At 53.1% G+C, this 21,189-nt stretch overlaps 1 protein-coding gene across 1 annotated transcript in view; it reads left to right on the top strand.

The window, feature by feature from the left end:
- The first annotated feature begins 20,970 nt into the window (after window positions 1-20,970).
- GRIK3 (glutamate ionotropic receptor kainate type subunit 3) overlaps window positions 20,971-21,189 on the top strand; it is a 241,274-nt gene continuing 241,055 nt past the window's right edge. The window contains exon 1 of the mRNA XM_052636773.1: window positions 20,971-21,085. Coding sequence (XP_052492733.1) covers window positions 20,971-21,085 — 115 coding nt within the window. The remainder of the gene's footprint in view (window positions 21,086-21,189) is intronic.

Below are 21,189 nucleotides of genomic sequence, written 5' to 3' on the forward strand. Positions count from 1 at the left end.
GCTCAATAAATAGAGGCTGTTTATTATATTATCTGGGGCTTCCTGGTGGCTCAAATGGTAAAGAATCTTCCCACAATGTAGGGCACCTGGTTTTGATGCCTGAGTTGGTAAGATCCCCTGGAGAAGGGAAAGGCTACCCACTCCAGTATTCATGGGCTTCCCTGGTGGCTCAGATGGTAAAGAATCTGCCTGCAATGCGGGAGACCTGGGTTTGATCCCTGAGTTGGGAAGATCCCCTGGAGGAGGGCTTGGCGACCCACTCCAATATTCTTGCCTGGAGAATTCCATGGACAGACACTATGGTCCATGGGGTCACAAAGAGTCGAACACGACTGAGCAACTCACACTTTCACTTTTCATTGTGATTATGCTCATTCATAGTTTTTTTACTAGTAAATATTTGATTATTTCCTGGATACCTCGCATCTGCCCAGGACTATGCTGGGCCTGAGGGGGAGTCTGATGAAAGCCTTGGCTGGTGACAAAGATCATGGGGTTCACGTTGGACTCTGGCAGGGTGGCAGGGGGAGGGGAGGCAACAAAGCAACCACATGATGCAAGCTACCCCGTCCAACTCTGTAATGGATATGCTGTGTGATCTTAGCTAAGTCTCTTTCCCTCTCTGGGCAGCACTTCTCCAGATGCATGGTAGAAATTGAACTTGATGATTTCACGTGGTGTAGGTTCTACATGGTTCAACCCAGCTAGTCGGTTGCTGGAGAGATTTCCTGTAGCTGACATTGGGTCTGATGAGTGTGGCTTGATGCTGAGGCTGGACCAGGAGGAGACGCCTTGGGCAAACCCACGGAATCCTCCTCTCTTACTCCCTCCTTTCCCTTGGGAAAGTTAGGCTCATGGACTATAGATGTTTCCCAAAACATCTGGAAATGTTCTCCTGGCCACTGTGGATCATCTCTCTCCATCACATGTAGAAGCTTCATGTTGGGCCAAGAATGCTGAGTATCACTGGCCCAGCAGGCCAGGCATCCAGGTCCATCTCTCCATCCTTCCCCACCCTTACCTGAGACCAGGAACTGTGGCTGCCTCATGCCTGATGCTTTGGCTGGGGTAGTGGGAGGCCCAGCCTATCCCGCCTTTACCATTTGCTTACTGGTGAGGCTTTACTTTGCTTACTCTCCAAGCTTTAATTTCTCCTTCTATGGAATAGGATGGACAGCCCTTGCCTCCCAACTCTGAGGAAGAAGGGCAGGACCTCTCCATGTAGAGCAGGAATAGCAATGGGCCACCCACAAAGCCATTGTCCCTTTCCCCAGCCCTTTGAGCAAGCTGGTTCACTCAGCTATGTATCCTCAAGACCCTTATGGAGGAACTGCTGATGACTGGGATGGGAGGTGGGTGGGTGGAAGCTGCTGTTTCTCATTCTGGATTTACCCATCCCCCCAACTTCCAAAGCAGAGCCTCCTTCACTTGAGTGTTTCTCCCCAGTTCCAAATTCCTGATGCCATATACCCGTCTCTCTCCTCCAGCAGTTGATCTGATGTTCATCTGGACTCTTTCTTGGCACTGCCTGAGCTCCACATCACTCCAGTTGGCCAGCTCCTCGCTGATCTTGCCCCTTCATCCCTGGACCCCTGATCTTTCTCTGGCACTGTTTTCATTCTGATTCACAGGCAGTGTCACAGCCATCTTCTCAGGGGAAGTGGGAGGAAGAGGGACTGGGTGACTCCTAAAACCCTGGGCTGCATGATTAAAGGCATGCTATTTAGGAAAAGGGAGGGGATAGTCCTGACCTGGCCCTGCCAGGTCACTCAGGGGTTGTATTCAAATCAGGAGTTCTGTTATCAGTTCTCAGAGAACTCAGTGATCTTCCTTTAGGTCTCAAGGAAGACTCATTTATTTATGTGATTATTTGTTCATGTCTAACCTCCTCACCAGACTGCATGCTCCCTGAGGCCAGGGGTCGTATGAACCGATTTAGTTTATCCTTGGTATTTACAGCTGCCACATTGTAGGTACTAAATATTGATTTACTGAATATATGGATGGATGAATGTGTGCTTGGATGGATGGAGGGGGAGTTTAAGAGGGAAAGCAGACTTTTATAGAACCAGCCCCTCACAGGGTTGAGTTCAAAGGACGTTAGGAGGGGGAACAGCCCAATATGGAGAGGATGGTGTTCTGTGCATGTCTACGAGGCCTCCAGCCTCTGAGTTAGAGCCCAGGTCTCCTCCTGGGTCAGGGCATCGACAGTAGGAACAGGATGGACCCAGGGGTCCTGGACATGCCCCTGCCCCTTCCCCAGCCCTTACCCTTCTTCCCACTGGATGGCAACCTTGTACTCTTGTATGTCTTGTCCCACACCATCTTGCTTTCAGGAAATGATGCGATCCTTTTAGGAGTACCTGAGATTTAACTGGATTCCATTCTTGGGGTTACTTGCATTTTAATAACCAGGGGAAAAACATGCAAACATGGCGAGACAGCAGAGGCTCTTCCAGGTGTTTAGAGAGAAGGTCTCTTGGTGAGGAGGACTTAGGCCCTGCCGCTTGATGTCGTACGGACAGGTTTGTGGGCCATGTGGCTTTTCTTCCTGCCTCCTACCTCAACACCTCCTGTTCCAAAGCTGTTGTTTATTTCCAGGATAGGACTGGGCTCTCGGTGGTGGGCATCATGGCAGGCTTTCAGAACTGGCTGTAGTCTCTTCTTACCCTCTCCTCCCCAGCCAAAGGTCCCGCTCCCTGCTCAGGCACCCAGCCTACCTGGAAGCTCCCAGTTCAGCGCCTCCCAGAGACACAGCTTCTGTGTAAGTGCTGGAGCTCCTGCAGGGGTGGGACTGAAACAGCCTGGCTGCTAAGAAGCCAGAACCGGGTTTGCAAGCAAGCCCCAGCCCCGCCCAGTAATTAGGCAGGTGCTGGTGAGGAAGGGGAGGGGGAGGGGATAGAGAACAGGGCTGCAGCACCAGAAAAACCACGTGAAGTGCCTGCCTGCTGGATTCTGGGTTCAGACGGTCTCCCGAGCCATCTCCGACCCAGATGGCTAGCCGTGACCTCAGAGAGACCCCTGAGGGGGTAGGGAATGGTAGAGATGGGCTGAGTGGAAAGGGGCCGTTTCCCAGCCTCCCCGGTGGGGAATTGCTCTCCTGATGAAAAGCAGGCCCACTTTAGAGTGAGTGGCTGGTCTGCGCAGTGGCGCATTCATCTGGTATTCATAAGCCTGGCGTGTTAGCTCTAATGGCAAGGCACCGCGGGCTCTGGCTGAGACACTCAGCATGGCTTTGCAGCTAGCTCCCTTTCCCGGCCCACTCTGTGATTTCCCGTTAGAGAAATGAGCATGCAGAACTCAGATGACAGCAGCTTGGAGTGCCAGGGGCACACACGTGCACACATGCCTGCACGCACGCAGGCACACTGGGCTGGGTTCTGATCCAACGTCTGGGTGAAGGTGGCGGGACAGCTACTTCCCAACACAGCTACACATCCTCAAAGGTCGGCTATGGCTCCTCTGCATCACAGATTGCTAGAGCGTCGGAGACGAGGAGCACAGACCGGAAGTCGAGAGACCAGGATGCAAGTCCCAGCTAAGAGCTGGTTGCCTGCGTATTCCCATCTTCCTGGCACTGTGCGGTGTGCAGGGTGCACCTCATAGCCTCGAATTGCCACAAACGTGCTCAAAGTGGTTATCATTATCCCATTCTGTGGATTAGGAAACCAAGATGAAATAACTTGCTTGACGTCATATAGCTAAGAGGCAAAGCTGGAACTCGAGCCAGACCTGCCAGAGTACAGGGAAACAGACTGTTGCTGTCACGCCATTTCTTACGAACTTCATGACCTCCTGGGAGCCTCAGTTTCCTCATCTGCAAAATGGGAACTCATACATCTTCTACCTCCTACACAGGATTGTGATGAGGCCACAGGTTATGTACATACTTACTCAATGAGATTTTTTTTTTTTAAGTCTTCATTGAATTTGTTACAACATCGCTTCTCTGTTATGTTTTGGCTTTTTGGCTGGGAGGCATGTGGGATCTTAGTCCCCCAGCTGACCAAGGAGCAAACCCTCATTGCCTGCATTCGAAGGTGAAGTCTTAACCACTGGACTACCAGGGAAGTTCTCAATGAGATTTTTATGTTGCTTGGTCAGCACCGAAAAACTGATGCTTTTGAACTGTGGCATTGGAGAAGACTCTTCAGAGTCCCTTGGACTGCAAGGAGATCAACCCAGTCAATCCTAAAGGAAACCGGTCCTGAATATTCATTGGAAGGACTGATGCTGAAACTCAAGCTCTGGTACTTTGGTCACCTGATGTGAAGAGCTGACTCACTGGAAAAGACCTCGGTGCTGGGAAAGATTGAAGGCAGGAGGAAAAGGGGACAACAGGGGATGAGATGGTTGGATGGCATCACCAACTCGATGGACACGAGTTTGAGCAAGCTCCAGGAGTTGGTGATGGACAGGGAAGCCAGACGGGCTGCAGTCCATGGGGTCACAAAGAGTCAGACACGACTGAGTAACTGAACTAACTCGTCCATGTTAAATTCTGGACCAGAGACTCAGACAGTCTTAGATAGCTGAGAGCATTCTGAATATTCGTTGTAAGAAAACCCCACTCCAATAACTTGGAAAATGTTCTTTTCATTTTGAGAAAGAGTGGAACTGATAGGTTGTGGAAGAAGCACCCTAGCCAGAGTTGGCAATGCCTAAAAAGGACTCCAGGTGATGCATTTCTCAGGACTTTCACCTTGACCCCCCCTGACTCATTGCCTTGAACTCAGAGAAAAGGAGCAGTGATGGTATCTAAGGCATCTGATGCTTCAGCCTCAGGGCTCTTGCTCATTCAGAAAACACCAGAGCCGCCCCATACTTTCTGCCTCTGACTGTCTTTGTTAACTATCTCCTAGGTCAGGTTTCTGGGTCTTAGACTAAAGGAAGACATTTACTTTTGTTTGTACTTGAGTCAGAGACCATCAAGAAAGCATGAGTTGGCAGTCAGAAGGCTGATTTTCCTATGTCTTGAGGCCTGAACACAAGATGCATGAAGCCACTGGGTCAGACCTGGTCAGACGGAGGTCACCGAATTTCTACTCCAGACAGCGGCCTTCTCCTTCCACCATCGTGCGTGTGAGCCAAGCCACAGCCACTGGCATGGTGGGGCTGGAAGGCTGTCTGACTTGCCAGTCTGTCACCTCCACATTGAGGTGTCCCAGCTGTGGGCACATGGGGACAGGTGCATTCCAAGTGTGCAAGGTGCCAGCAGGTGGTGTTCTGTGGTGAAGCTGATCTGAGCCCTTCGTCCCAGACCCAGGGTGTGGGCAGTGGAGGAGCTGAGGGGAGAACCACAGGAGAGATGCTTGCAGGCCCCCGGAGAGAGCTGAGCTTGCAGGGAGCCACCTTTTGGTTGAAGCTCCCTCACTCTCACCTTTTCCTACTCAGGCAAAGGAGCCAAGAGCCTCCTCTCCTCACTTTACCTGCAAGATTCTTCTCCCCACTCTGGGAGCGCTTCTGGTCACATCTGCTTGTGTGAGTTAGTGCACTTTTCTCAAGATGTATGTGTAGTGTGTGTATACATGTACTTGAATAGGAGCATACATAGGTATTTGCATATGTGAACATGTTGATGTGTGTGTGCATACAAGTGTCCAGTACAAGCACGAGCCCTTGTGTTTGCACGTGTATGTGCATTCTGAGCCCCCTTCTCCCTGACTCCTCTCCCTGCCTGGGTAGGACATCTCCTGGGCCCCTGCTTGTGGCTTCTTGTCTCCTGAGCCTACACACTCCCAGGGGATCTCACTCTTGTTCATAGCTTCTTTCCTTCCCTCATGAAGACAAAACTCCCAAATCCATGCCTCCAAGTTCTGACCTCTTTTTCAAGCTCTAAGGCCTTATTTTCAGTTGATAATCTGTGTACATCTCACCCAATGGTCCCAAATTGCCCCTTATCACCCTTTCCCCAAAACCAGGTCTCCCTCCAGCCCCATCGATGCCTGAGATGGGCACAGCTGCCCTCCCAGCCTCCTTCGCTCTCACATCTCACCCCACAGAGGCCGGGTGGCTCCTCCTTGTGAAACACGACTTCTCTATTTCACCACTGCTGTCCTAGGCCAAGCCCTTCCCATCACACGCCTGTGACCTGGTCTCCCCACATCCAGACCCTCGGGCCCCAGTGCATCCAATTCAGAGGAGTAGAGTTCTTTTTATAAGCATGAACCAGACCTTATCATTTCCCATTCCAAACCTGTGACTGGGTTCCTGCAGCCTTTGGAGCCAACTGTATCTCTTTTTTTAAAGTATATTTGATTTACAATGTTGTGTTAGTTTCAGGAGTATAGCAAGTGATTCAGTTATATACATATATGTGTGTATATATAAAAATTTTAGATTGCTTTTCCATTATAGGTTACTAGAAGATATTATACAGTATACAATGCTATACAGTAGGTTCTTGTTATTTATCTGTTTACTATATAGTAGTATTTAGCTGTTGACCTCAAACTCCTAATTTATCCTTCTCCCTCTTCTCCTTAGGTAACCATAAGTTTGTTTTCTGGTCTGAGTCTGGTCATTTCCTTTCTAAATTCCACATAGAAGTGACAGCAGATGACATTTATCTTTCTCTGACTTACTTAGTATGATAATCTCTAGATAATCCATGTTGCAGCAAATGACATTATTTCATCCTTTTTACGGCTGAGTAGTATTCCATTTCATATTCTTCTTGATCCACTCCTCCTTTGATGGACACTCAGGGTGCTTGCAAGTCTTGGAAGCCAACTGTCCCCTAACCCGATTCTCTCCTCTGGTGCTCACTGCCTGTGGGTCCCTGGCCATGCTCCTTGAACTCTGAGCCACACCAGGGTTTTCATGGCGGCAAGATGACAGCTGGGCAAACCAACATTTGAAAGTACCGCCAAGTGTCTTGTATGTAAAATATATGCTTTTATGTGTTGTATAAATATGTATAAGTATTATATAAAATATGTATTTTCTTCAAGTTCCTTGGTTTGCAGGGAGAAGCAGTATGTATTTATGTATGTGCAAATTTGCAAATATGAAGGGAAATGAGTGTTGCATATAACTGCATGCCCTGAAATACTTTTATCTTTCTCATTCTTTCATTCAGCAAGCAGTAAAGTAAGCATCTGTTGATCCAACCATGTACCATGTGTTGGTTCAAATGCATAGAAAGACCCAAGTTCTAGTCCTTAGGAATCTGGCATCATATATGAACTTCCTCTCAAGTCAGAAGCCCTGAGAAAAGTCCAGATTTCAGCAGTCAAATCCTAACTCCCTTGCTCAGTCAGAGTTCATGGTGGTGTAATAATCTTTACAGTGTTTATACGAATACCCGGCTGGCCCTGTCCCTCCATTGCTGAGGGGCCTCTCACCTGGAGTTACTTGCCCTGGAAATCACCAGGCTCCATGGAATCCTTCTGCAACACAGCATGTCTGTCCTCTGCCCAGCTTTTTTCTGCTGAGCATGAGTTCCTGGCCAGTGCAGACAATGGCCTGGGCAGAGCTGGGGCAAGGCCCCGGCACACAGACCCTGGGAAAGAAAGCCACACTTGCTTTTGTGGGGGGCAGGGAAGTGGAGGTCGCCGAGACTCCATCAAACTGAAGTCTCTCCAATTTACTTTCAGGAAGGAGCTCCATTAACATGAGCGTTTGGGGAAAAAAACAAAAACACTAATCACCATCCAAAATGTACATGCTATTTCCCATCTGGTGTGCAGAATTGGATCATCTCGGGAGTCTCAGGAAAATGCAGCAGATGGGCTGGGTTTGGAGCGCGTCTCCCCACAGGCAGTGAGGAGAGGAGGAAGAGACTTGGCACGGCAGCCAGCCTGAGTGAGGGATGCTGGGCCCTGCCGGGCCCCCATCAACTGGTCCTGCAGGAACCCTCCCCACTGTCAGATGCCTGATGCCGCCAGAGCAGCTGTGTTGGCTGCCCCTGTGGCTTCCGGTCCATCCTGGGAAGCAGTGGCTCATGCTCTCGGTTTGCAGCAACTCTGCTGCAACTCAGGCCTCAGCGGTGCCAGGGAAAGATGCGAGGACATCACACGTTTGCTGCTACTGCTTCTTCTCTGTGCACCAAGGGCCAGCCATTCAGCAAGGATTGTTGTTAGGGCTCCCAGAGTCACCAAGCGGGACCATTGCTGACCACTCTGCCTGCACACGGTATTGCTTGGTTTGGATGCCTCCAGGGAGGGGATTTAGGGGTGTTCCAGGGAGGATGGGGGCAGAGAGATGGGCTTCTGCTGGGGAGAAGGCATTGTCCTTAAGCTTCTGGCCAGCCAGACCAGGGGAATAGGTGACCAGGGTCTCCAGGCTACACCACTGCAAAAGGGGCTGTGTGTCCCTGAGAGCAGCTTAGCCTGTGACCTTTGAGTGGACTCAGAAAGGAGAGAGGTGTGTGCAGCAGGCAGGAGGCTGGATCAGCTCTCGGCACATGGAAACAGAGAAACTGGGAGGGAAAGCATCGGGTGCGGAAACAGGGCCTCTGGAGAGAGGGACCATGGAGATGGCAGGGAGTGAACAAAGCTCTCCATTCCCCATTTAGAGGGGCCTCTAGAGAGGGGATGGCCCCCTCCTACTTCATCTGACCCTGCAGATGACTGCTGTCCTATCAAATAGCAGGATGCCACCAACAACTTTCATCTCTGCTGTGAATTTTGATCCCACTCCCTGGGACAGCCCTCCCCACCCCCCTCCCCACCATCTAATTAAAGGGAAGAAAGTAATTAAGGAAGGACATGTAACATTCCCTATAACACTGAACTTAATAACGGCCCTCGGCCCCTCCCCCTTCTGATCCATAAATATGACATGCAGAACAACTCTCCACAACACCAAATTGTTTATTGCTTGCTAAGCTGGAAAGCACTTGAATTAACCTCCTGCATAAGTGGAGTTAGGAAAGATCCAGGCGTCTTTAAGTGGAAAGAGCCAGACAGCGTCCTTGTCAGAGAACCAAGAGGATGGGGCCTCACTCACACACTCACTCATTCATATAAGCATTCACTGAGTGCCCACCATGTAACGGACCATTTGGTAGCGCTCAGAATGCAGAGGAGAATAAACAACACCGCCTTGGCTGTTGGAGTCATATCCTGTTTGCAATTTCAAAAGTGGCAGCTGTGACCCAGGGAGAGGAGGCCCTGATGCCCCAGGATAAGACCCTTGGGGCTGGTGGCTAAAATGAGATGGGAGGGCAGCACCCCAGGGCCCCACCTCCCAGTCCTGGCTGAACCATTGCTGATCAACAAGCCTATTTTAGACACCAGGCACTGTAGATATGCAGTGGATGGAGATGAAGCAGACGCTGCCCACCCACTCAACCTAGAGAAATTCACAGTTAAGGTGGGGAGATAGACTAGGACGCAGCATGAACTATAGCATAAAAAGAGCCACTCCTTAAACAAGACGAGTGCAAAATGCAGGAAAAACACAGGGACAGGAACAGTTAACTCTGGGGGAGTTCTAGAAAGGATCACAAAGGAGCTGACATTGAAGTTGGGTTTTGAAGCATAGCTAGGAATTCCCAGTGGAGAAAAGGGCGCAGGAAAATCTAGGTATTAGGAAAAGTTCGTGCAAAGACTCAAAGGCATGGAAAGGGAGGTGGCCTGTTTGGGCTGAAGTGGAGAGGGGTTGGGGGCAGGTGAGGGTGGGGAGGGGAGCCTTGGAGACAGCTAAAGAGAGGAAAATAGCCCACAGTCCATGAAAGGTGATGTAGCCTAGAGGTTAAGAGACCTGGAGAAGGTGACCTGGATTCAAAACCTGGCCTCACCACTTCTACCTGCATCTCATTCCCTTTCCTCATCAGTAGAGCGGAGTGAATAATAGTACCTACTTTATAGGGAAGTTGTGTGGATCAAAAAAGTGAAAAACCCTAGAGTGCCTGGCACACAGCAAGAAACAATAAATGTATCTGATTACCACTGAATTCATATCACCATTCCACCTAACATATTCTCCCTGAGCCACAGGGAGGGTTTGAGCAGAAGAGCAACACCCTATTCGCAGGGTGCACTTGGGACTCATCCCTCCAACAGTGGTTTAGACTCAGTACATTCCCAAACATCACCACAGTCCCAGAATGCCCCAGCACGCTTGTTCAAATATGTATTCCCAGGCCTGCCCCAGAATCACCGAGTCCAAGTCCCCCAGATCAGGAGGGATATTTTGGAGAGGATAAAAAATATTCTGAAACTGGATCGTGGGGATGGTTGCACCACTGAGCTTACTAAAAAATCGTTGAATTGTACACTTACAACAGATGAAATTTAGGGCATGTAAACGGACCTCAACAAAACCATTATTTAAAAAATCCCCCAGGTGACTCTGTAAGACAGCTCAGCCTTGGAGGTCAGGGAGGGGTTAGGCAGGGAACTCAGAACCACAGGGCTGGTGGGCAAGCTGGGGGGAAAGAAGGACAGTGATGGTGGAGAAAATCCCGCAGCAGCCTGTGCCAGCCCGCCTGGATTTGAGGCCGCTTCACTGGGCTTAAACTCCTCTCTCATCTTTATCAAGGAAGCCATTGGATTTCGCTGAGGGCTCTCCCTCCTCCGTGGCTCCCTCGGGTACCAGCTCTGCCCACCTGCTATTGTAGCACTTGGACCCATTGTCCAGGCGCCCCGAGAGCTCCTCCAAGGCAGGCAGACAGAGGGGCACAGATACATGGTCACCCAGCACACGGTGGGTGCCCTGTGCAGGCACTGCCCAGGCTTCCTTTCTGTGTGGGGTGTGGATGGCACTTTAGCACCTAGGTGGGGCCCCAGGCACCTGGCTTTGCAAAGATCTTCCCAGGAGCTGATGCTAAGCTTGGCCTTCTGCTCCTAGTGGCTCGGAAGCTACTTTCGCTAAGATACTGTGTGTGTGCGTGCACACTCGATCGTGTCTGACTCTGCAACCCCATGGACTGTAGCCCACCAGGCTCCTCTGTCCGTGGGATTTCCCAAGCAAGAATACTAGAGCGGATTGCTGTTTCCTTCTCTAGGAGATCTTCTCGACCCAGGGATCAAACCTGCGTCTCTTTCTTGTGTCTGCTGCATTCTCAGGCGGGTTCTGTACCAGCTGAGCCACCAGGGGAGCCTCTGCTAAGACACTGGGTTTTCCTGCAGCATCTGATGGAAAAATCAGAAAGCGCTTTTTGGCCAACCCCCAATTTATTCATCAGCCCCCCCTCCTTCCTCTCTGTACCTCTGCCTGCTCCTGACATCAGTCTTCATCTGTGTTTCTTCTCCTCTTCAAGGCTGGGAGCGGCTTCTGGGGGGCAGTCTGCCTCCCAACCCCCAACCTCGCCCTTCTCTTCCCTGGGTCACCACAGCTCCTACCTGTCTTTCTTGGCTGAGTTCCAGGAGCTCTTACTTTAGATGACCCCTAGTTTGTCGCGTCTACGGATTCTAAACTTCTCATCTGTCCCCTCAAACACTCCATGTATTCCTTCCATCCTTTGCTGTGACCCCCACAATCCCTTCCTGCATCTCCTCATCACGCCCTGTGCCACTTGACCTCCACCATTTATCCCATGGACCCCACCTGTGATCGTGTGGTCCTCCCATGTCACCTCAGCCTCCTGGTCTCCCCCTGCCAAAAATGCTTGTTGACAAAGAACAGACGAATGAATGAGGGAAGCAGCTGTGCAGATATTCAGAACTAGCTTGAAGTGTGATTGGTGCAAAGTGCTTTTCCTTGAATTGTCTGGAAAATTGTTTCTATTTTTTACTCACTGGTATGTAACTCCCCACCAGAAACTGGAGTTCTTGTCCATACCCCTGTCCTTCTGTTCTGGTCTCTGGCCATGGGATCAAAAATCAGGAAGATAATAGCCCTCTGCCTAAGGGCTCCTGCCTCCCTGGGTTACATCTCACACACTGGCTCTCTCAGGGGGCACCCAGGAGAGCCACATAAACAGCCAGCCAGGGTCCCATACTAGCTGTTTTGTTGTGGGACCACCATCCAAGACCCCAATGACCTAATGTGCAGGGAAACTCCTGCACTTGACAGGGAAAACCAGAGGGCCATCCAGAGTCCCCAGTATCTGAATCTTGCTCTCTGTCCCCATCCCCTGGTTCTCACCTGTCCTCAAGCTGCTCAGAGCTTTGGGCTTCTCTGAGTATCTCTGAGCATCCTGGTACTTGGAAGGGATGGACATACATGCTTGAGAGCAAAGGGACTCAGCCAGCTGAGTCAATAGAATGAAATGAAGCTGAATCAGAGAAATGAGGCTGTGGCCACCGGCACCTGTCCTGTTTACTCAACCCAACGCAACTCAGGTGGAAGAGGGGAGCCTGGGATTAACTGACTGGCAGAACCTGCTTCCCCATCGCTCTGTCTTCCTGGTGCCTGAGAGATAGCACAGAGCTGGGTCTGGCTCCTGCAGGCTGGCCTCCTCCCTCCCCAGTGCAGGGCTACCCCCCAGCCTCCTCTCCTTCCTCTCATCTGCAGCTGCCTTCCTCTGTCCACAGGGAGCACAGCAGTATTCACAGCTCGGGTCTTGGGGACCCCAGCCCTCCCTGAAGTCTCTGAAGGCTCCCTGCTCTGAATGGGGTGGGAAGGGTGTGTTCTCTTTCTAAATGGAATCTTCTGAATTATGTCTCTTACAGGTTGGGAAGTACTCCTGGGGATCAGAAGATTCTGGATTGAGATCAGAGAGGAGTCAGGCACATCACCAAGGACAGGACCAGCAGGAAGCCCAGGTGAGTAGGGGTTGGGGCTTGCTGGGGAGGAGGGAGCCTGGAGAGTTTTCCAAGCCTGACAGCAGGTTTGGGGATCAAGCTCTAGGCTTCCGTTTCCCCTGGCCGCCAGCCTGCCCATTGCATGAACACAGAGACTCACCCCCAGTGCACCCACAGCTTCTGTGGATGCTGTCTTCATAGTGGGAGTGAGTGGGGGGAGGGGAGCAGAGGAATGGCCTGACCTGCATCATTCCTCTGAGCCCCTCCTGCTCACACACATCCAGTGAACCCTGGGGGCCCAGAGCCAGGTGTGTGCATGTGTAATACAGGCTTGCAGGAAAGAGGGGTATTTTTCCCCCCAGGGTGGACTCAGGTGTCTGACATGTCCATGAAGAAGGGAGAGTTCATCACTAAGTACAACACACTCTGACCATGTGCTAGGTACATTTCTGAGGACATCACATGTATTAATTCATTTAATGCTGACAACAACCCTGCTAGGCAGATTCTATCATTATCCCCATTTTATAGACAAGGAAAGAGAGGCACGAAAAATAAGGTAAACTGCCCAGGGGTACTCATCTGGCAAGAGACAGGGCACATGTGAAGCCAGCTGCCTGGCTCCAGTCCCCACTTTCACTAGTACTAGGTGGATGCCAGTAGCTGAGTGTGCCAGTCTGTGCATGCCTGCAGTAGCACAGGCATCTTTTGGTACTCAAGTGTTTGTGTGTGCAAAGCGCCAGGAACAGGTGCGCTCTCGCGCTCGCCTGCCCAGCTTCCTTCAATGAAATCTTGAGGAATCTACCCCTTCTTCCGCCAGAGGAGCCTATAGCTTTCCTCGTTCCAGGCTGCATCTGACCAGCTCCCTGAGGCTGGTGCTTTCCTTCTCCACACCCTCCCTGCTGGGGACAAGACACCGGAAGGAAGACCAGCACAAAAGGAGAGCACACCGAGTGTTCAGATATGATGCAGGGTGAGCTGGATTTCCAGCACCGGCTGCAGCTGGAATTCTGGCCACCCCCAGCCCCGTTCTGCACGCAAACAGTAGTACTTCCTTCCGCCTTTGACAGTTGCTGGAGGAAAATCTCTTCCTAGATCCAGGCAGGATAGGGGCTATATCCCCGGAGATCCTCTGTATTATGAGATGGGGGCTGAGACTGTCTGGATCAGAGCCCAGATCTGACATCAACAGCGAGTTGGGGACCCAGTGCCCCCACCCCTCCGGCCCTGGGGCAGGAAGGCAGCATCTTTTCCCCAGAGCCTGCTGTCCCCATCTTCCCCGGGGTCCTCCACCCAAGGACACATGCTGCTCTCCACTCCCAGCCTGGCTGCCTGCTGCCTCGCCTGTCTTGCAGGCAGAGCAGCGCCATACCTGCATGCCAGAGAGGCACAGGTGTGCCCGCGCCGCTCACACAGCGTACCACCTGCTGGAATCTTGGCGGAGGGCGGGCTTGGGATGGGATCCACGGGAGAGACAGTCTGTGGCATAATTAAGAGGGAGCAAAACGCAAAACGAAACAATGTTTTCCTTCCTCTCTTTTCTGCCACTTGCCCTGATTATTTTCCCACTTTAAAATTCTACATCAACTTTAATTAAGCTGGCCTCGGGCAGGGAAGTCTGGCAAACTTGGAGAAGTTCACTTGTTTATTTTCTTATCACTCGGTGATTGGATTTTCGTGCTTCGCTTTCTCGCTCTCTGAGGAGGGATGACGGCAGCCTCCTGCCCGTGGGGGCACAGGTGCAGACAGGACTGCTCACCACATCCTCCAAAGAAGGTACTTCTCCAGAAAAATCTACCGATGGCTGACTTATGCTCTAGTTTCATCCCACCTCTTATTACACCCTACAAGATCAGGGTGTAGGAGCAGTGTGTCAACACCGGACTTGAGCTACAGGAACTTGAGCCAAAAGCTCAGTTTTGCTGTTTATTTGCTGGGCACAGGTCACTCATGTAGTCATTCATTCTTCCATTCACTTGCTCATTCATCTGCTTTCTCTCACCTATTCATTCACGAATTCATTTAGTCTCCCTTCATCTACTCTCCAACACCCTGAGCCAAGTACATGCCTGCTTCTGCCCCATCCTCAACCCCAGCAAGTAATTTGTTCTCAAGTTATTTGGTTCCCTTAAGCTCATTTCGTCATCTTTTGGTTATTTCAAGGACGGAAAGATCATGTGAATGGAAGCCAGCGTGGCTTCTGGCTTGGTGTGGTGGCATCACAGCTGGGCTTCCCTGGTGGCTCAGAGGTACAGAATCTGCCCAGCATGCGGGAGATCCGGGTTCAGTCCCTGGATCAAGAAGATCCCCTGGAGAAAAGAATGGCAACCCACTCAAGTATTTCTGCCTGGAGAATTCCATGGATAGAGGAGCCTGGCAGGCTACAGTCATCAAGGGGCACCTCTAACATTACATCCATCATCAGACCTCGGCTCTGGGGCGTTCTGGGCCTTGGGCTTCACTGGCAAGTCAAATGCCCAGACCATCTCCAGGGTCAGGTAGGTCAGCTGAATCCTGAAGGTTCCTGAATTTCATGATAAAGCAGGGAGCTAGGTGCTCTGAAGGAGTCACAAAGCTTGGGTAGCTAACTGGTGAGTTCAGTACAGTGCTGCGGCACCCTGGGCTGTACCATAAAGTTGGGTGGCATTTGATGCTCAGGCTGAAGGCTGAGGACAAGAGAAGCAGGCAGTGGCTGCCCAGTCTGGTAGGGAGGCAGCACAGGTATGGCAGTTAGTGAGTGAGTGACTGAGAGGATGAATGTGTGAGTATTTAAGGAAGTGGGTGACTGGGCAAAGGACCGAATACATGAATGGATGAGTGAACGACTGAATGCCTGATGAGTGCCTGAATCAAAGAGTAGGTGACTAAATGAATGCATGAGTCCGTGACTGAGCGGGTAAAGTGAATGCATGAGTGAGTGAGGGATGAAAGAGCAAACGAGTGAAGGGTGAGTGAGTGAGTCGTGAGGCGATTGAATGAATGAATGAATGAATTAGGAATGACTGAATGGATGCGAGGATGAATGCATAAGGGACTGAGTAATGAATCAGTGAAGGAGAATGAGTGGATGATCCTACAAATGGATGAATTAGTGTGGCCATATGAATGTCTAGCGGTGACCAAGGGGCCTCATGAATAGATTAATTACGGAATGACTGAGTGACTCTCCTCCCCACCTCTGGTAACAGGGGTTGGATGGGGATGGTTTCTGATGGGCAATTCTCCTCTCTGCCTCTCCCGCTGTGCAGCAGAATCCCCCCTCAGCTTTGAAACCATTGGAGACTGTTCCATTATGCATAGATACAAACAGGACTGCCTTAGCGTTTACTTCGCCCCCAGAACTGCACCCAAACTATTGAAATGTAGGTGTCAGGAAAATAACAGATCTCTGGTGGCCTGCTTACCTGTCCCCCTTACTGCTGAGAAATAACTCACAGCAGCAGGTTAAACTGACAATAAACACAGGAATTGACTTCAGTGGGAATGAACTTGCTTGACTGTTGACAAAAATTTAAGGTGATGCAACTCTCACGGGGCTTGCTGCTTGCTCAGGTGGCAGCCGGCGGCTCTGTGCTTCTTTCTTCTTGGAGCAGGGACAAAGGACCCAGGATGACAAAAGGGTGCCCATCCCCAAACCAAGAGGCAGGTCACAGCATCTTAAGAAGGGAGAGGCTTAGCTCTGGAAGTTGGCACAGGGGGATTTTGCCGAGGAGAGGTTGCTGTTAAGTGAAGAGAGGGGATGAGGAAGGCCTCCCCTCCTCCTGCCTCCCATTTAGGAAGGTGACAAAGATCAGGCGAGGGCTGGCAGCTTTCTGTCCTGGCCACCCTCCAGGTTGAGATGGTGGTGAGGTTAATTTCTCCCCCCATTCTCATCAGGGCTCCCTGAGCACACACCAGGCTAGCGGCTGCCACTTAGGGGAGTGGCCAGAGCCCGCCTGCAGCTTGCCCGCCGGGCAGTCTGAAGGGAGATGAAGGTAGGCAGGCTTCGGCAGAGGGCACTCACGTCCTAGGAATCTGCACTCAGCAACCACACGCCTGTGTTCCGTGGTTTCCTGGGGAAGCGGAGATCATGAATCTCGGTAACTCGAGCCCAGGGCCCCATCACTCACCGTGATTGTGGGGGGATTGAGAGCTGGAGTGGATCAGTCTGAACAAAACATACACACAGGGGACTCTTCCAAATGGGCCCGCTTGGCCATCACTAGGGGAGCCCTCCCGCCGCTGGGCGGAAGCAGGGGAGGCCCTCGGGAGGGGCCCTGCAGCTTAGGGTTTCCTCCTCCCCCATCCCCACCTGTGAGCCGGTGGGAGACATGAATCTTGCTGGCAGCGACTTGGGCCAGCTCAGCCGTTTTCAGGGATGTTAATGAAATGCAGGAGCACTTGTCCTTTCAGACAGCGGCCCCTTTTATTTTGGAATGAAAAGCTGCATTAGTCTGAATGAGGTTGGGAGGCCTCATAAATCCGCTCTGCCTGCCTCGCGGGGGAGCAAGGAGCGGAGGCCTGGCTGGTGGGATAGACTTGTTTACCAACAATTCAAGAAGCTGGGATTGGTGGCTCCCAATCCCCAGAGATGCCGCTTGAGATCGTGCCAGCCTTGGTGCCTGCTGGTGGCAAGGCAGCTGGGAGAGGGGCACGACGGCAGAGACAGGGGGCTGCAGGTTCCTCCTGACGCATGCTGGGGACAGCGGAGCTCCCCAGCTTGCTCTACTGAAGGAGTCAGATCCTAGTCCCCCCGCAGCCTTTCTATAAACAGCCAGAAGCCCAGTAGGTCTGCACAGGCGGTGATGAAGGTCCTCTGCTGGAGCCTGTCCCCTGCTCAGTCCAGGCGGGACAGGACAAGGGTCAGGCCCACAAGCTTAGGATGCAGATGGGCCTGCATGGGGGTCCTGGCTCCCAGCCCACACAGCCTGGCAGTGATGGCCAATGCAATTAGAGGGAGGGAAGAGGAAGGAAAGGAAAGGGGAGAATGGGAGGGGATGAGGGGAGGGGGAGGAGAAGGGTCACACACTAGCTGTGTGATGTTGGACCTCCCCCACTCCTCTGAGGCTCAGAGTCTTCAACAGTAAAATGCAAAAATCGTCCAGATCCTATCACAGAGGGCTGGGAGATGGTCAGATGAAGTGATGCACAGAAGGGTCGCTGAGCGGGGCATCGCCTGGAGTACAGAGAGTGTGTAATAAACACTAGCCGCCCCTGTCATCACGGCTGTTATTTCTGTTGTAGTGCATCCCATCCTCCCCTGACCGGGAGCGAGCCGGCTGCTGTCAGTGTGGGGAGACCTCTGCGTAACACAATGGTTCGCAGCTAGGTCCAGAATAAGGCCTGGTCCCCCTCTGGGGGCAGCCGGCTTCCCGCTGACCCACGGTTCCAGCTGGATTTCCAGGCCCATGGACTGAGTCCCACAGCCTCTGCAGCTGGAGGCTTTCCCCAACACAGCCAACATGGCAGCAGAGGAGAACCTCCCTCCGCAGCGCTGGCTGACTCCCGCTCAGTCTGGGATGCGGCAGGAGCAAGGCCTGGCAGATGCTGCTTCCCTGGGGGGTGCTGAGGGGGCTGCAGGGCTACCCGCTCGAGCCCCGGGTCCTCAGATTGCCCCTCTGCCTTCCCCCATGTGCTTCTCCAGGGCCAATCTCTTTCGTGGAAGCTACTGCTTCTCCTCCTCCTGCTCCTCACCCTTCATCCCTCTCTCACCACTGGCCTTTGCCAGAGTTCTGGTCCAGGGCACATACCTACCCATTCCCTGGAGTCACCTATACAAGTTCCACTCTTCAGTTTTGCAGCCAGGTCACTTGTTCCCTGTCCCTCTCACGGCAAGAGGCTGCCTGCAGGATAACCAATAGAGACCTAGCATCCCAGCTCACCCCTCCTGCCCCAGCCCCTAGCCATTTCAGGGCCCAGCCCTAGGAAGATAGGTACCAAGCAGCTTGCAAAGGTTTTTGGGTTTGCTTGTGTTCTTGTTTTTTCTTTTTTCTTCTTGGACACTGTTGGCGATGCCTTTTTAGCCTTACATCCATTGCCTTGAGTTCAGATCCTGCCATTGCCTTTTCCATTTCCCTCGCAGGCCACTAGAATTTCCTTCTTTAGTCATCAGCCAGGACTTTCTGGTTCCTTGGAACAACTAAGCCAGCTGTGGAAGCTGAAAAGTGCTGGGAATGGGGTGTCCACTCTTGAAGAGGCGCCTTCAGCTTTACCCTAGAGGGCGGGGCCTTCTGCTCCCTTCTCTTGCACGTCCTCATTGCCGGTGCCCGCTGGGACCCGTAACTCTATATCAAGAGGTGGCAGCTGCTGCTTCTCTGGCTCTGGTCTGCATGTCCTTCCCTCTGGTCCCTTGGGCCACATTTTTCAGTGGCTGCTTGGGAAACCAGCCACTCCTGCTGGAGGGTGAGGAAGGCCCAAAGTCTGGCAAAAAAAAAAAAGGCAACCTTCATTTGCTGGCAGTTCTTTGAGGATGTCCTCAAGACCTGCAAACCTCTTTCCCTTCTGGAGAGGAAATCCTTGGGAATTTCCCTTCTTGCTCCTTCCAGGGTTGCTCCCATTTCAAGAGGGAGAGGGTACCTCCCCCGCCTCCCCCAGTCATCAGGATTGGCCCTGCTGTAATACCCACTTCCCCACACAATGCTTCCTATGCCTGGACAGGGAGGGAAAGAAACGACGGGGAATTAACAAGCCAGATAGAGCCCGACTCATAGTCTATTTGTAAGAAAATTAAAGATTTGTTTTTCAGATGTTGGGGGCCATGCTGTTACCAGACAGTTGGCAAATGGGACAGATTGGAATGATGGAATAGATCAAATTATTTAAATGAGAAAAATAAATTCACACACAGCCTAGCCGCTGCCCGGTGACAGATTCGTTTATTTATCTACTGTATCGGCACCGCTTTGTCTCTGTCAAAAAGGTCATTAAACTCGCCTAACTGCGAATTTCGCAGCCTCCTGCTCCAGCCTCGCTCCACAGCTCTTCTCTTCCCTCGACACCCAGCGCCACTTGAAAAAAAATTTATTATTGCTAATAAACAAGGTTTTCTTTTTTTTTTTTTTTTAACCCTTTCTAGCTTGCTCCCCCTCGGGTCCTGCTCCACCCCCACGGAAAATTACACTTTCTCTTTATTCTTTCTCAGGAGAAATGGGGAAGGGGGCCCATCCTCCTGCAGAGTTGGAGAGGAGAGATGCGAAGTACCAGGGTGCATCTCAGCCGTCCCTCTGTATCTAAGGATTTAAGCCATCTTCCTCCGAAACCCCCGTAGTGGCGGTGCACGGTCAAGTTCGGCTTTCCACAGCATAGGGTCTGCTGCCCTGGGTTCTCCCACCCCCACCAGCTCCGGCAGCTCCCCTAGTCCAACGCTGGACGATCCTCCTGGAATTTCGTCTCCCCCGACTCCCGGGCCCAATTCTAACTCTGCTTCCAAGAGGGATGGGGGTTAGGGAGGGAAACCGGCTCCTGGGTCAGTCCCCGGCCGCTGCCGTCCAGCCAGCGCCGGCTGCGTGGGAGCTGGAAGGCGAGACTCCGCCGACGGCGGGCTCCAGGTCCCTCTGCTCCCGGCGGGCGCGTCTCTTCCAGCTGGTCGGGCCGCTAGGCTGCCGCCGTCTCCCAGCTCGCGGTGCCAGCTTTCGTGCTCCACGCCCGGCTCCCAGGCTCCGTGCCCTCGCAGTCGAAGGGGACCGGGGGCCGCGGGGCGGATGGGGACGTCTGAGAAGCGAGGAGTCCTTGTTCTCCGGCCGTCCCCCTAAAGCGGGTCCCGGGCCCCCTTCCCCGCCCCCTGCGCAGGTGTGAGCTCGCGAGTGTACGCCTCGGCGGGTTTGAGTGTGAAGTGTGTGTGCGCGGGGGAGTGCGCGGAGGGAGCGCGGGCGGCGCGGGAGGCGGGAGGCAGGGCGCGAGGGAGGGGGCTGGGAGGGAGTGTGTGCGCGCGTGCAACTCCACTCCGGGGCTTTGTGCGAGCCCGGGCGATAGCATCCGCCGCGGCTGGAGGAGGAGCGGCCGGAGACGCGCGTGCAGCCCGCCTGCCAGCGCCCGGCAGCCGGGGGCAGGTGGGAGCCCGCGCGGGAGCAGAGCCGACGCGAGCCGCAGCTGAGTCCGAGCGGAGCCCGGGCGGAGCCCAGGAGCATCGCTCGAGGGGGGCCCGTGGGCGGCAGCCGGGCGGGGCGGGCGCCGGCGGGGCGGCCCCCCAGTAAGATGTGCGCGGCGCCGCGGGGCGCCCCCCACTCGCAGCGGCGCTCGGGAGCCGGGCTGCTGGCCCAGGCGGCGCCTCGGGGGCTGCTGCGCGCCCGCGCCTAGAGCTGCCGCCCCAGGGAGCCCGCCACGGCCGCGCCCCGGGCACGCTCGGCGGCGCCCAACGATGACCGCTCCCTGGCGGCGCCTCGGGAGTCTGGTTTGGGAATACTGGGCCGGGCTCCTCGTGTGCGCCTTCTGGATCCCAGACTCGCGCGGGATGCCCCACGTCATCCGGATCGGTAAGGGCTCCCGGGAGCCGAGGGTCTCCCTGCGCCCGGGCGGGGGCGGGAACGGGGGGCCACTGACCGCGATCCCAAGAGATTTCCCAATGTCTCTGCGGGCT

The sequence above is a fragment of the Budorcas taxicolor genome, chromosome 3 (genome assembly GCF_023091745.1).
Source record: "Budorcas taxicolor isolate Tak-1 chromosome 3, Takin1.1, whole genome shotgun sequence".
NCBI classification, from domain to species: domain Eukaryota; kingdom Metazoa; phylum Chordata; class Mammalia; order Artiodactyla; family Bovidae; genus Budorcas; species Budorcas taxicolor.